Below are 16,248 nucleotides of genomic sequence, written 5' to 3'. Positions count from 1 at the left end.
AAAACAAGGGAAAAACGAGTGGAACAGAGGGCAGAAAGGCTCAAAAAGCGAGTGGAACGGAGGGCAGAAGGACACACAAATGAGGGGAAAATGAGTGGAACAGAGGTCAGAAAGGCACAAAAAACGAGTGGAACAGAGGGCAGAAAGGCACAAAAAATGAGGGAAAAATGAGTGGAACAGAGGGCAGAAAGGCACAAAAAAATTAGTGGAACAGAGGGCAGAAAGGCACAAAAACTAGGGAAAAACAAGTGGAACAGAAGGCAAATGGGGCACAAAAACGAGGGGAAAACGAGTGGCACAGAGGGCAGATGGGCACAAAAAACGAATGGCATAGAGGCAAAATACAGAATACAGAAATATAGGGACAGCTAAGAACAGAAGGCAGAATGAGCAGAGAGGCACAGGGGCAGCGAGGGGAACAGAAGGGAAAACCGGGCAGAGACACAGGGCAGCGAGGGGTACTGAAGGAAAGACCGGGCAGAGAGAGCACGGGGACAGCCAGGGGAACAAAGGGAAGAAAAATGGGCACGAACCACATACAGGCAGCAGGGGAAGACAGACAACAGCAGTCACAGCACAACAATGAAAATACAGGCAATACAATAAAAGCAATAAAAAGTTGAAAGGCACATGTGTATAGGTTAGCGTTACTTGGCAGGCAGGTAAAAATAGATGCAGCCAGGATCAGCAGGAGGATTTTCGTGCTGCTGTCTGATTGCTCACTTTCCACAAGCCCTTGGGTACCACTAAATAATACACTGCTGTATGCATACATGTCCATGCCAATAGACCCAATTCAGGCTGTCTCCCTCTTGAAATTGCCTCCGCTTCAAAAGGCGTTTTTAAAAATACATTTAAATTGTACGAATTGCTTGGGGGTCCCCGGCTTCCAGTAGTGATTCAGTGGAGGTCCTCGGGAGCCTTAAAATTTGGGAACCACTGCTCTAGAGCACTCCTCCCAGAAGCCTCAAAATGTTTCCACAGGCCCGCCCCCCAATGCTGCTCAGGCACACCATTCATTCTTAATGCAATCTCATAAGAAGTAAACCAGGCATAGATATCCTCACTCCTATGGTAATTATGTACCAGATCCTTGGGAATATATACTTTACACCTCCTGCACTGGCTGTGTGCTGCCACCATTTGAACTGGAATCCACCTGCTTGGCCTTGATATCCAGTTCCCTCATGCTCAACTCATGAGCCAAAAGTAATTTCTTCTCCTCCAAGGCATGGGCATTTTTGGTCTCTTCCGTCGCCTTTTCTCTCTCTTTCTCCATTTACAATTGCTTCATCTTTAACCTCATGACTTCCAAGTCCCTCCTATGGGACACCATTGCCACAGACAGCCTCCGCCCGCGATTCGAGGAGCACCAAGGATTTGTAGACTGTAGTGACCCTCTAACTGTTTGCAAAACAGGCTGGTTGTGTTATAGTGGGGGTGTTTATGAGGCGGCCCTTCGCCTCACCCAGAATCACCTAGCGTTCAGAAAGCAGCTTAAAACGTGGATATTTGACAAATAATCCTCCTCCCCTTCCTAAGCGCCTTGAAACCCTCTGGGTATGTAGTGCGCTATATAAATTTTATGACTTGACTTGACTTGACTAGGCGATAGTTGAGTGACACTGTAACTTAGAGCGGAGTGAGATAGGGAACCAAACTGCCACTAGGCAAAAAAATGGGGAGGAGGTCAGGCCCAGCTCGAGCCAAAATGGCAAGTACTCCCTCACTCCCCCCAACATCAATAGACAAAATGTTGCGAGGGCTATATGAGTGGTGGATTCCGAAATCAAGCTAACAGAAAGGCGGATATCACTCACCACCGATTTGTTTATCCCCCACCTAATCTGATTATGCAGCCAAACTCTCCTAAACCCAGCCAGAATCTCTCCCTCTGCCACCTCCTGAGGTATTCACCCATAAAAAAGCGATGTGTAAGAGTAGAAACACTACGAGCATCCCCAAGAACGGAAAGCGCAAATTAACATCTGAGGCTGGACCTAAAAAAAGAAACATTGTGAGGGCAACATTGCTAGTATAGAGGGGGATGAAGAGCGAGAACTCAGTGAGGGTAGGCTGCTACCGGTTAGCACAGACAAGAAATATCCGTTGTGGGCACTGAACTTAATGGTAGATTTGCAGAACAACCTGAGTGCTATCATTAAAGAAGAACTGGCACCCCTTGTTAGTCATCTAGATAACTTGGAGAAAGCACTGGCGACAGGGGAGGCCAGAATAACAAACCCACCTAACCACCCCTCCTGCAACCCTACAAGAGGGATCGATGCATGTTGCCAGTCTGAGAGCATGGGATTTAGCCCCCCGTTTGGGCTGGAGGGGCAAGCACACAAGGGCCCGCGAATAGTTATGAGACAGGGAACCAAAGTGTCCATAGGCCTCAGAGAGATAGGAGCATTTGCCTTAAAAATAGTCAACAACAGGTCACCTCCACCAAGACACCGAGACGCACCTACCCCCCAAGCTCGAGCCACTAATAGAAAAGAGAGCAGACAACCAGCACAAGGACTTAGCGAGGGAAGGAACGCTCGCCCACGCCCAAACCTCTCAGACATAAACCTCCCACCTGCTTGCTCCCCGTATGTCGCCATTCTGACAGGCGTCCCGCCCATCGAACCCAACACCAAGGAAACTCCCCTTGAGCTTGCAAGACACAAGCACTTTTACTATGCCAGAGCAGGAGAGATCATAATGGTTCGAAGAGTAGGGTGGGTGTGAAACTGCAAAAAAAACGATACGGGTGAGTGTGTAGTTATACATTTTAAAAATCCCTTCACTGTGACCAATTTATTTGAAACCCCTGCTAACAGCCATAATGCCACAACAGTCATGACGCTGCGACCCCTGAATTTTTTTTATTCACAACAACAGCCATTTCCAAGAAGTTGTGCTCCCTCCTTAATTCCAGTAGTTAGCCCAGGGCCCCCACATGAGGGTAGCTGGGCGGCCCACAATAGGCTTCCCCCATTCAACAACAGATATGATGCTTTGGAGGAGGTGGACTGACTGGGGGAGGGACCATCCGGGGTTGGGCACTCACAAATTGCAGGGCCTGACCCCTAGGAAGCAGCAAGGTGTGGCTCAAAATGAACCACTGTGGGTAGCGATTTAAGCCACCCCCACCTGACTATTTAGAAAGGAGGTAGAACCAAACCATGTGAGGTCCTTGTTGTCCAATCCCCTGCCCTCTCAGGAGATACAAGTAGAGAAGGTGCAGTGAGGAGGGAACCAGATGTGTGTTGTGTGGTCGACCCTGGTGCCTCACCAACACAAGGCGCTACAGTTGTAGGGCTCACGAGAGGGGAGAGCGGGCTTGTCAATGGGATGAGGATACTCTCATGGAACGTGGCAGGCCTTAAAAATAAATTGCCCTGCCCTGAATGTGGTTATTTTGTTGACAAACACGACATATGTATTTTCCAAGAGACTTGGGCGAGGAAAGATCTTCAATTGGTGGGTTTGGCCTCCTACAACATTCCAGCTACCACGGGGGGAGGGGGAGACCCTCTGGTGGCTTATCCATCTGGGTATAATCCCACCCTGGTTGTAGAGCGGTGCAGACAACAACACCCACAAACGACATCCAGTGCATCCTGCTCTCCTTCCCAACAAAGACGAAAATTGCCCTAATCAACGTGTATGCTCGCCCTGTTAACAATAGCCAAGTATCTCCCACCATTGCCCATCTGGGACAGTTTATTCCCACTTTGGATCCAGGGATATGGCTGATTGTAGGGGGTGATTTTAACTGCCACTTTGAACCCCCCACTGATCTATCACACTCTGCCCCAACAGAAGAAGATCTTTATTGGTCTATTCCCAGTCCCCTCACTACTCCCATTAAAGTTTGGTCCCCACTGGCTATGCAGCTAAATTCACTCACCCTAACTTTCTAGCTAAGGGCATGTAATGGCCAGACTAAATCCGACCAGCCAGGGCAGACCACATTCAATAGAGTAGGCCAAGCTTCCCTCATTGACTATATTTTGGAGGAAGCAAGCCTTTGGGACAAAGTTCTTGATTTTCACATCACGCAAAGGCAGGATAGCGATCATAATGCCCTGGTTTTGATCATAAAATCATAGGATCTTGGCATTTCCAAATCATCCCCTGTACTCCCTAATCTCCTTAGTGCATTAGTAGTGACAAACAACAGAAGAAATGTTAGATGGGTCACATCCAAAAGTGTCCTGCAAAGCTGTCTAAAGTCTACCAGCTGGCAACTCCATTCATAGCCAAAATGTGAGAGGCAACCCAGGTGGAGGGCCTCACCACGGATCTAGACAAGGTAAGGAAAACACACAAAGAACTCTGCTTGAAACTGGCGGATGTTTTTTTCCTGGTGGTGGGTGCTAGAGAAGACAGCCACAATAAATGCCCCTGGTTCAACGACAAGTGTCGTAAGGCCAAGCAAGATCTTCTGGATGAGGTCAAGGTCAATGACAGGCCGCAAATCAAACTTACTAGGGTTAGGTACAAACGGTTCACCCAGCAGGGGAAAAACAATTGGGAACATGACAGGTGGAAATGCTCAAGATTGCCCTGAATGACAATGACCTGAAAACCTTTTGGGCAATAGTGAGCTCGAGTGATAGGCAATGGAGACCGGCAATCGAGCCAAACATAGCCCCCGAAGCCTGGGAGACTCATTTTGGGTCATTGTACTTGCTCAGGGATAGAGGTCCTGCCAATTTAGCCTGCAGTAGCACGGCACTGGAGTTCCACTTGGAGAGGGACACGGAGATCGCTCTGATCGAAGTTAAAAACGCTATCAATAGGCCCCACCGTAACAAAGCTCCAGGTCTAGATAAACTACTGGGGGATCTTTTTAGTGAAGAACCCACAATATGGGCTCCATACCTGTGTGCCATATTCAATGCGGTACTGAAGGGCATGAATCCCCCCGATACTTGGCGCGGGGCTGAGATTGTACCCATATTCAAAAAAGGCTGTCCCCTCTCACCCTCCAACTATCGGCCGATCAGTTTAATTGATATTTCCCAAAAATTCTTTGGCCGGGTGCTTCTGGACCCCTTCAGGGCTGGCTGGAACAAGAGCAAATACTAAGTCCTTATCAGGCCGGCTTCAGATCAAATATGTCAACCATAGACCAGATATTTAGACTACAATTACTCTACTGGAAAACAGTGACCATAGAGAGTGGCAGCCTCTATTTAATATTTGTTGATCTGAAGTCGGCCTTTGACCTCGTACCCAGGGAAAAAGTTTGGAAGGTGCTGAGTGACCTTGGGATCCCTCCATACCTTCTAAACATCATAGAGAGGCTCCACTTGGAGGATTTCGCACAAGTACGTTGTGGAAAGCACGGGGAACTTAATTCCTGTTTTCCTGTCAAAAGGGGGTACGGCAGTTATGTGTTTTAGCCCCTATTTTATATTGCCTTTTTATTAACGGTCTTATTGACCATCTTAAAACAATTCAGGACAACGATGCTCCCAAGTTAGCTTCTGGGAAGGTCCCTGAGCTGATGTTTGCAGACAATACCCTGCTACTTTCAAAATCGCCTCTGGGCATCCAGCGCATTTTAGATGGCTTTGCAAATTTCTGCGAGCTACGAGGTCTGTAGATCAATCTAGCAAAAACGAAATACACGTTCTTCAATCCTCCTCACACGACCTGTCCGAACCCTTCTTTGCATGGCACCCCCTTGGAAAGAGTCAAGATATTCGATTATTTGGGAGTTACCCTGTCAGAGAACTTTGAATGGGGTTCACAGTTGGATAAAGCAAGGCTCAGGTTAACACAGACAGTGGACGGCATAATGAAATTATATAGAACCTCAGTTTTTAATCCAGCTGCCCCTGTGGTGGAAATGTATAAAGTCCAAGTGAGGGGTGCCTCGCTATATGGGGTGGAGCTGTGGGGGTATTGCCTTACCACTAATCTGATAAAGGTGGAGAATAACTTCATGCGGTAGCTTTTAGGCCTACCCCGCAGCACCCCCCTTACACCCCTTTGCATGGACCTGGGAATAAGGCCCCTTAATGAAGAAATCGCCTTGAGACCTTTAACTTTCCGGCGGAGGATGTGGGTGACCCCATAGCTGTCTGTTTACAGGGCCAAGCTAACCGAGCTCCTATCCATTTGTACCACAAAGAAAATTCCTTGGCTGCGTCATATAAGGGATCTTGCCTTTGAGCTGGGCAAGCCGGACCTCTGGAGAACACCCGAGATAGCATGTGCCAAGATCTCTAAGTTGGACCTAGTAAACTCTTCTAGAATAGCTAAGCTAATGGCCATCCGAGAAAGTGCCTCATCGGGTCATCTAAAAGCAGAATTTCTACCAGTAGAAGATGTATACAGCACAGATACCTTTTTAGACTTTCTTTAACCCCCATTGGCTAGGAAATTGCATGTGCAACTGAGATTGGGGACCCTTCCACTAGCAGCACATACTAGCAAATGGGTGAGAGACCAAACGGGTGAATGTCCTACATTTAAATATAAGGAGGAGTCTGAACTACATGTCCTGCTCCTCTGTCCTGCCTGTTGGCTACCACGGAAGCGTTGGTTAATCCAACTATGTAAGAATCTAGGCTTCGTGCACTGCATAGAGCCTTACAGGGTTTTAAAGTATGACACTCACCCACCAATTGTCTTTGCTGTATCACTTGTTTTAAACTGTATGTGGCACATGCGTCAGGCTTACATAAAGTAGATTGTATGGCGATGAATAAATAGGCCGCGTAGGTTGAGCAAGTTTCTACCCATGCCCTGATCTTTGCATTGCCGGCCCATAGTTTTATTCTTGTATACATTTTAGAGCTTTTAATCTTAGGATGGTTGTTTTTATTTGCTTGTTAACCGGCATATGTTAGTAGTATGCATTTCTTTACATCCCTGCTGTATTCATGCACTGTGCACTTTGTTCCTTGTACTCATGAGATGATTATCGTACATGAAGATGTCTGGCAGTCTCCCCTGTTTTCAACCATAAGTGTATATTAACTGTTTCATTGTTTGCACTTTTATGGCCCTAGTGGCTGAAATAAAGTAACAAATAAATGAATGAAATTTATTTTATATCCGAAAAGTTATTTTGTTAATTGTATCAATCTTACTCTGAGAGATATTGAATACTTTTCACAAGTAATTATAGCCAACACATTCCTCTTCGACCTAAAAAAAAAGTAGGTTTCAATACAAAATTGGATTATGCCACCCATGTCCTATCAGTAAATATGTGAACCTGGCTCCCAAGGTCATGAGTTACTACACAGTACGAAAGCACTCAATAAAATTCCAGCATGCTTCCCATCAGATAATGCAAATCTGCAAATCAAAATGGAATATTCCACACAATCCAGGTACAACTTCGACACAAGTGGTGTGTGTGAGACGTGTTATTTTCCACACCGATGAAACCTGATTCATTTGGTTACATGTTTTTGTTTGCCAAATTGCTCAACCTGAGATATGATGGTGTCCTATAGACCACCAGTATTTGTGTCATCACTTCCTCCACCATCAATCTGCCACCTTATTGGACACCAGCTCCTGCAGGGTGACTGGGCCATCGCCTGTTGCCATAGTAGGCCTCATGTTCTTTGCCAGCTTCTCCTTTGTCCTAAATTCTTAATCGTGAAAACACGGATGGGGGTTAGAGGGTCTAAGGGAAATTAGAGACCTACCCAGGTTATCATCCCCTGTTACATAATTTAAATACACAAAAACCTGGGGGTCTGAAATCACAAAAGAGACAACAGTGCCCTAAAGACTATACTAATTTATTTAGTCATGAAAGTACTAAAGTTAATAACTACATAGTCAACTTACAGAGTCTACAAACCAACGCATATGACCACCAGCAAAGGTAGGCGAGACCCAAGATCCAGAGGTGGATTACCATCAAAATTCTTGTTAGTGTTCTAATTTTCTCATCTGGCCATCCACAGTACAGGGCTGGATTGTCTCTAGATCATTTGAGACTAATTCCAGATCCGCCTGACAGGACTGGGGTCAAACCCACAATCACATGCTGACCATGCGTGGGATCACTAAATGGAATCAAGTGCAGTGCAAAGAGTGAAGGGGTAGGAAATGTGAAGTTAAAAAGGAATAGAGGACTCACAATAAGGAAACTTTAATGTATGTAAGCCGCTTTCTGTTTAAAAACCAGAACAGAGCAAAATCGCAGTGTAAACAAATGACTGCTTAGGGACCAACATGTTTCTGCCAGGTCGGGGATTAACTCCCTTGGCTTTCTTCAGGGCCTCTGTTCTTAAAAACTGTTGCTACTGCTAGTGAAAAGTACACTCAAAGTAATAAAGAAAACGAAAACAGTGACATTATAAAGGATATATACTCTTATTCCTCCATGTCAGCTGGTGTATCAATCACCTAAAAAGAAGATGCACAGTGGTATAAATACATTGGATATTCAACAGTGTAAATCATTATAGGAAAGGAATACCATGGTTCCTTACTCACCCTTCTTGACAGGGGAAATTACCTCACCTCACCTGGACCAAGCTCAGAGTAAGGGAGGCCACGCTCTAAGGATAAGAAAGGAAGGGGAAACCCAGAGTCAGATACAGAAAAGAAACTATACTTTTCTATCTTGCGGGAGTCCCTTGTGGATATCCTATCTCAGAGCAACATTCTCTCCACCCACATCCCTTCTGTGCTCACCCATGGGCCCTCAAACTACAAGGCTTTGGAGGAAAATGTCTGGAAAAATCACTTTTCAAAACCACTTCGTTAAACCCTAAAGCAGCCCTCCCACTCAAATGGTGATTAATCTCTGCAGTGATAGGGTAATCGAAGAAGTCTGACATTTACAAATAACGAACACCCCTCTAGGGCGTTGCCTCCCCCAACCTCAGATACAGTTCGGGGCAACAACGGAGAGGTGAGTGTGGCCACGAGTTTGTGGTTTCCAAACAAATGTTTTGTGATACAAGCTCATGTCCCTATAGCGATTTTTCCAGACATTTTCCTCCAAAGCCTTGTAGTTTGAGGGCTCGTGGGTGAACACAGAAGGGATGTGGGTGGAGAGAACTAAATAAATTAGTATAGTCTTTAGAGCACTGTTGTCCCCCTAAATTCTTAATCACCATCACTTCTTCTTACATTCATCCAGAGTCATGAGCAGTAGCGGCCCGTGGAAGGAGTTCCGTGGGGCAGTGAGGCGGGGAGGGGCAGGGGGTAGTAAACACCGGAATATGCATGAACGGAGGTAAGTAAACAAATGAATAAAATGAATTTCGATGCGCGCGCTGCATCGCAAAACTGTTTACTTAGCTCTGTTCATCCATATTCCGGTGTTTACTAGCCCCCCCCCCCCCCCCGCCCCAACGACCCACGGAACTCCCTCCACGGGCTGCTACTGGTCATGAGTGTTGGGGTTAGAAGGTAGCCTTCTTCACTTTTGGGATACAGCAAAGGGATCTTTCTCATGTTTTATCACCACTATGGTCAGAATATCCACCCCCTCTTGCAAGAACCTCTGCTTCCTCTTTGTGGCACACTCCTGAGTACCCACCTCCTTGGTTTACACCTTCTGAACTGTACTCTTCCGGCTTATGCCCTCCTTTCTCTCCTGGCTTGCCATATTTGCTAAGTATGTTGGATATTTTGTGCCACTTAGCCTGACTCTAAATGTAAGCACTGCACATCAGTGATTCGCATGCCACAAAGCGTGCTCTGCATCACTTTCTTTGTGCTCCTGCAGCACTGCACAGCTAAATAGAAAAGGGGGCATTATGTTTTTAAATGCAAAGCAGTGTGGCAAAAAAATTAGTAAATCAGGCCAAGGTCTTGTAATTTAACATGAATTCCAATATAAATTGGGCAACTAATGGGCCTTCATCCAATTGAAACAGCCTTGCAGACTCTGCTATTGGATTGTCCTTGACCAGCAGCTGGCAATGACTGTGGCATTTATCAACTTGAAACAAGAATATGAGTACTAATGACCTGTATTCCACCCTCCTGGAATATTAACTCATCCAAAAGTAGGAATTGCCAAATCCCCTCCATGGCCCCATCGAAAGTGAGTCGCTCTCAGCCTTCCCCGAAATCCTTCACTGACATTCTGTCCAAGTCAGTATCTAATTCAAAATCCATACAAAAATAACATGAGGCAAATTTCCCCTATAGCTTTGCCCCAACATCACAACATGCATCCCTTTTCAACCGCTTATTTCAGGCATCCTCTTGCTGCTGAGACGCTCAGAATTCAAATTGGTAAACCACATAAAGTTGGCAGCAGCTTCTGAAACCTGAACCTCTTTATCATTCAATTAACCCCAATCTTTTGGGGCTGATCTATTATTAGGCGGTAGACCATGTCATCTGCAAGGCGGAGATACAGATGGTCAAATCTAGAAATGTCCACAGTCCCAAAGCGCATTGGAACAGCGGTTCCATACAATGGATTGCAATTTTGCCGTACTGCTCCACCAACATGACGGAGTAGTATGGCAAACTTATTAGGAATTTTTATATTTTTGAAAGCAAAATCCCATAACAGACTTTCCTCCCATGGCGAGGGGGCATTGAGTATTTTAAAATGCCCATTATCGCCAAGTTTTTCCTGGCAATGTTGGCCATTGAAAAATGGATAGATGTCCGCCCATATATTAGATGAGCAACATATAGCCAAACTCTGATAACTCTTACGCCATTGGGCCATCACAGAAGTTTGACCACAGCAGAGATAGAGTAGTCTCTGCCGCCATCAAACTACAGTCAGTCCACATTTAAGTCGGGTGAGAGGACCATAGTCTTGACGGGGAGGGGTCTCTGTGACTTTTGCGATGGAGTGCCCTCTCTGTCCTGATCTAAATCAGGACCTTTATACTCTCTCTAAAAGCTCCTAAATACCTTCAAACCTTCATGTTCATCTCATAAGTCGATTTCAACCACATCAACAACATTATCAATAAATACAATGGGGCTTATGTTCGAAGAAGTAGTGGAGTGAGTGGTTAGCCTTCCTGGCTTACCGCCTCACTCTGCCACTTCAGAAACGCAGGGCTGCACCATATTTACAAGAATATGGTGCAGCCCTGCATTTCCCCTTGTGCTGGCGCTACACTCAGCAGCCTAGTGTCAATACAGGCACCCTTGCACCAAAGTGCAAGTATGTCAGCGTGCAGGAGAAGATTGTTTATGTACAGGAAGGACCCCCTTCCTGCACCTAAACAATCTTTAAATGCCGTTTTGTAACTTCTGTGTGCTGCTTAATGCAGCACACATAGAAGTTGCAAAACTGCATATCTAAAAAATGATTGTTTATGTGTAGGAAGGGGGACCTTCCTGTACATAAACAATCATTGGCCTTTTGCTCTTTTCATGTGTGCTGCACAACGCAGCACATATGAAATCGGCAAAAATGAGGAGAAAGGAAACATTTCTCCACGTTGCGCCAGGGTAAGACCAGGTTTTCCCAGTTCTTAATTCTAGCGATGCCTCCTATTGACGCCTCCCTTGTAAATAGGGGGCAATGTCAGAATCAATGGGTGTTGCAGTGGAACGCCCACTGCAAAACCCATTGCCCTCACCTTTCATAATAAGCATTGCGTGAAAGGGGGCCTTAATACAAGGCAGAGTTAAGCGGCAGCCTTGTTAATAAGGCAAAGCTCCTATCGCCACAGGAACGTCGGTTAAAAAGTGAGGTCCCCGTGGTGATAGGGGCTTGTAAATATGCCCCTCTGTTCGCCCAACTAAAATTCAAAAAGCATGTGCATGTAAAAGCTAACTCTACTACCTAAAGCGCCCAATAATGCATTACATAAGAATAAAATTATGAAGATTGCGTAATTCGTAATAATACACTAAGGGCCAGATGTAGGTAATCTCAATTTACCTATTCTTAAATACCGAATTTTACCAATTTGGTATTTAAGTATAGGTAAATGGGATGTAGATAATTTTTCGGTAAAAATTACCGAATCTGTAAGATTCGGTAATTAAGAATCGGTATTTACCGATTCGGTATTTATCGAATCGGTAAATACCGATTCGGTAATAGGGGGAACCCTTTCAAGGGTGGCAGGGTGTCACATTGGCACCCTGTTGCACCCCTGAATAGTGCATGGGTGCACATGTGGCACACATACATGCCCTAGGGGCATGTATGTCTGCCACATGGCACTGAATAAAAAGCAAAATATTGCTTTTTAAAAGGAATTCGTTATTTACCACCAACTAATAGTTGGTGGTAAATACCAAATCCTTAAATGTAAGAAGCACTCACTTGAGTGCTCCCTACTTTACAGATTCGGTAATTTACAGAATCGGTATTTTAAGAATTCAGTAATTTACCGATTTCTTACATTACCGATTCGGTAAATTACCGAACCCTGAAATGTGGCCTCCTACATCTGAAAAGCCTAATACCGGTCGGTAACAGCCAAAATTCGGTAATTTTGGCCGTTACGGACCGGTATTAGCCTTCCTACATCTGGCCTTAAAATCCTAAGAGCTATAGGGCCAGATGTAGGTATCCAAATACCGGTCGGTAACGGCCAAAAATACCAATTTTCGGCCATTACCGACCGGTATTTGGATACTGAGATGTAGGGCCACCTAAAATACAGATTCAGTAATTTTACCGAATCTGTAATTTGACTGATTCTGTAAAATTACCGAATCGGTAAAATTACCGAATCTGTATTTTTACATGTAGGTAGCACTGTAATCAGTGCTACAGGGCTTTAAGAATTCGTTATTTACCACCAACTAGAAGTTTGTGGTAAATAGTGAAAAGCCATGAAAAAGCATTTTTTTGCTTTTCAAACGCTGCCATGTTAGGGCATGTATGTCTGCAACATGTACACCCATACACGATTGAGGGGTGCAACAGGGTGCCAAAGTGACACCCTGCCACCCTTCAATGTTTCCCGATACGGTAATTTCAAAAGAGAAATTACCTACATCCCATTTACCTACTCCTAAATACCGAATCGGTATGATTCGGTATTTAAGAGTAGGTAAATCGAGATTACCTACATCTGGCCCATAGTATAGTAAGATTTAATTTCACCGAGAGCAATGCATCAATTTACATCAATTTACATTTTCGTGATAGAGTTCAGGTATATAGCAATATATTTCATAAGTCTGTTTATGCCAAAGTCACCTCTCACGCGCCTTTCTCGCTTCCTGTGTTGCAGATCGGTGCACAGTGCTACGTGGAATGCTCCGCCCTGACGCAGAAAGGCCTCAAGACAGTGTTCGATGAAGCCATTTTAACAATTTTTCACCCCAAGAAGAAGAAGGGGGGCCGTCTGACCTGTCATCGGTGCTGTTCAATCGTATGAGATCATTCCCAGAATGCAGCAGGACGGTACTACATTAAAACATGTTTTAGAGCCGCTGCCGAGAAACGTGCCTGCCACAACGGGTTGCGGCAACAATGGCCGAATGAAGAAGAAGGCACGCTGCTGTCTGCAAGCTGAAATGGGGAGAATGACCAGTATGGAGCCCTCATTAATCAGGGGCTGCCTTCAATCTGCGAAACCCTCAAACTACAATATTTTAGATATGTAATTGAAATGTTATTTTCCTATTAATGACTTTAGAGAACCAGGCTAGATTTGTAGCGCTGCCTTCTACACATCAGAAGAAACACATATGTCAGGTGGCTTAAATAAGGCCCTGATACTGTTGCCATAAAGGTGCTTTGTGCTTTGATGACCCAACAACAAAAAATGATGCAAAGTTGGTTGGTACATCTCGGGTAACCTCAACAAAACTGGGTGAGAAGCACACAATGTATGAATTACTACTATACAATAACTGTACTAGTTTATTTTAATGACATTCCAGATATATTTGACACCTTTGATAATACTAAAATGAAGTAGTCCTAAATTAATAGTGCCACAAGATGGCGTGTGATTACGTTCACACTTACATCTGTATGGGAATCTAATGCCAACTTTTATTTTATTTGCTATTTTAAATCAAGGGCTAACTGCAAGTGCCTGATAGGTTTCTAGGAGCACAATAGCATTCCAAACAGTGAATGATATCTGTGTAGATGTATGTCAATACCACTTAAGTTTTATATTGAACGTCTTCTGTAATAAGCACGTTTATCGAGAGTTTGTCAACATCATGCGAAAGCAAGTCTGGATTTTGACATAAAACTCATTCGTTTAAGACCCTGCTAGTGAATATGTTGATTTCAAAGTACAGAAAGTGTGGTGAATACAACAAAAGCATATGAAACGTTTGCTGAGTGATGTTGCTTCTGAGATCCCACTGTGATGGTTTCTGGAGAAACACTTGAATCGTGAGTGACATATCTACAGATGTGAGCCAATATGGGGGCGCTGAATGCATGCACTCTTCTTTTGGGTCCGGGGTTAGTGTAGGCGAAAAGGCAGGCGATATGACTTGTGAACATAAGACAGGAGTAACATGCGAGTCATACATTATGTGGATTATTTGCAAGCCCCTTGCGCCACCGGTGCATCACTTTTTCCAGGGTTGACTCCTCCACTAGGGCAGAGGAGCGTCGCCCCACTGCTTTCTTGCAGTGTGGGAAGCAGAAACATAAAATGGTAATAACTACTATTTTACATTTCTGCTTCTCGCACTGTGAGAACGCAGAGGGGATTGGTTGCGGGTGGGCAAGGCTGCTCTGCGTGGAGGGCTGGGCAGGGTAGGAGTGGTGTGGCCACTCCTGAGTGCTCATGACTAGTTTGTTTTGCCCTCTGGGGACGACCAAACTAGTCATGCGCACTCTACCCTTCTCCATGTAGGCTGAGAACATGGCCGGGCCATTAGCCCCAGACTGGGCGGTGTCCCGACCAATCACAACGCTGCTTGCAGCGTTGTGATTGGCTTAGTGGTGGGCGCCTGGCTGCCTGCTTCCTCCTCCTGCAGGAGAGCAGAAGGAGAGACGTTGCGTGACCAGGCCGGCGGGAAGGTAAGTTTATTTTTATTATTAAATTTACCCCCCCCCCCCCCCACACGAGTCATGCCAGCCACAACTGACTTTTACCATATAAAAAGTGACGCCCGGTGAATAAGCCCCATTGTCTGCATTTGTTTACGGAGTTAACCATGTTTGGATCATTAGAAATTTCCGACCAATACATGACTTATGACTGTTTGGAGAAACAGGCTTAGTGGCTGGTGTTCCTGAACAAAATACTCGTATGCCCTTTTTCTTATCCTATGTATGTGTATTTAATTCACTGTAGAAAATAAACAGGTTTTAGTTTACAAAATCAGGCATATTTTTTGTTTTGATTTTTTAAATCGTTTCTATATCCAGTTTAATGTATGTTACTAATCTACTGACTAAAAAACTCTAACCTAGAATTCCGGAGTAGTGTACTACTCGCCAAAAAGCGCTTCAACGCCTCGCCAGGGATGGTGAGGGCTATATAAATACAATTTACAATTGTAATTACTACTTACAATATATCTCATGTTTCTATATCTCTTGCCCATCTAAAGCTGTGGTAATTGGGACATTGATTATTATCAACATGCGCAACTTGTTTTTTCAGATTTTCAATTTTAGAAAATGTACTCGATAACGGTTGTGAACTGCAAGTAAGTTAAATCTGACTGGGTGTTCACAATATCTGCATGGGAGTTCCCTAACCACTTCCCCGAATCGCGTGTGTAAACACTCACATGCATAACTTCCACTAAAAATACCAAGTACATTCGTGTGTTACCCACTCATATTTCACAGACATAAACAAGTCCTTACATCTTTGTACATTAGGTGTATCTTACCATACGTGCACTGTACATCGTTCACATTCATATGTCACCCCCCCCTTAAAAAGTACTTTAGATATTGGTCCGATAGACTTCTAAGTGTTTAAAAATGTCTAAGTTGAATTAACAACAGAGATCCTTGGGAAAAACATTTAACATGTTTATTTTCGACCTTATTAGGGGAACTGGTCTGAGTGACATGAACAAATATACAACAAGAACAGTTTTACACCGACAAACGTATACATTCTGTGGCCAACCATTTAAATGACTGCCTTTAAAAAAAGGCTTCAATGCCAAACGAATTCTGTTGCCACTTGTAGCCAATCTAGTACTTCAGTGCTGATATCCACATCTGAGTACCTATCGGTGATGATGAAGGAAGCTACAACGCTAGCACCACAGAGGATGTGCATAAGGTACAACCAAATAACCACTCGACTCCAAGACTGGACTCACGTTTAAATCAATTAAAGCGAAAAATCAGTAAAGAGAGTGAGGGGTGCGATCCCTGGT

General features: G+C 44.6%; 1 protein-coding gene across 1 annotated transcript in view; it reads left to right on the top strand.

Annotated features, from left to right (window-relative positions):
- The window catches only part of RHOJ (ras homolog family member J), a 581,705-nt gene extending 567,554 nt beyond the window's left edge, over nucleotides 1–14,151 (top strand). Inside the window, exon 5 of the mRNA XM_086937940.1 lies at nucleotides 13,161–14,151. Within this exon, the coding sequence (XP_086794066.1) occupies nucleotides 13,161–13,307 (147 nt within the window). The 3' untranslated portion in view covers nucleotides 13,308–14,151. The remainder of the gene's footprint in view (nucleotides 1–13,160) is intronic.
- The last annotated feature ends 2,097 nt before the right edge of the window (nucleotides 14,152–16,248 follow it).

This window comes from Lissotriton vulgaris, chromosome 9, assembly GCF_964263255.1.
Source record: "Lissotriton vulgaris chromosome 9, aLisVul1.2, whole genome shotgun sequence".
In the NCBI taxonomy this organism is placed as follows: Eukaryota; Metazoa; Chordata; class Amphibia; order Caudata; family Salamandridae; genus Lissotriton; species Lissotriton vulgaris.
Note: the sequence above shows the minus strand (reverse complement) of the source record. Positions and strands in the feature narration are given on the sequence as shown.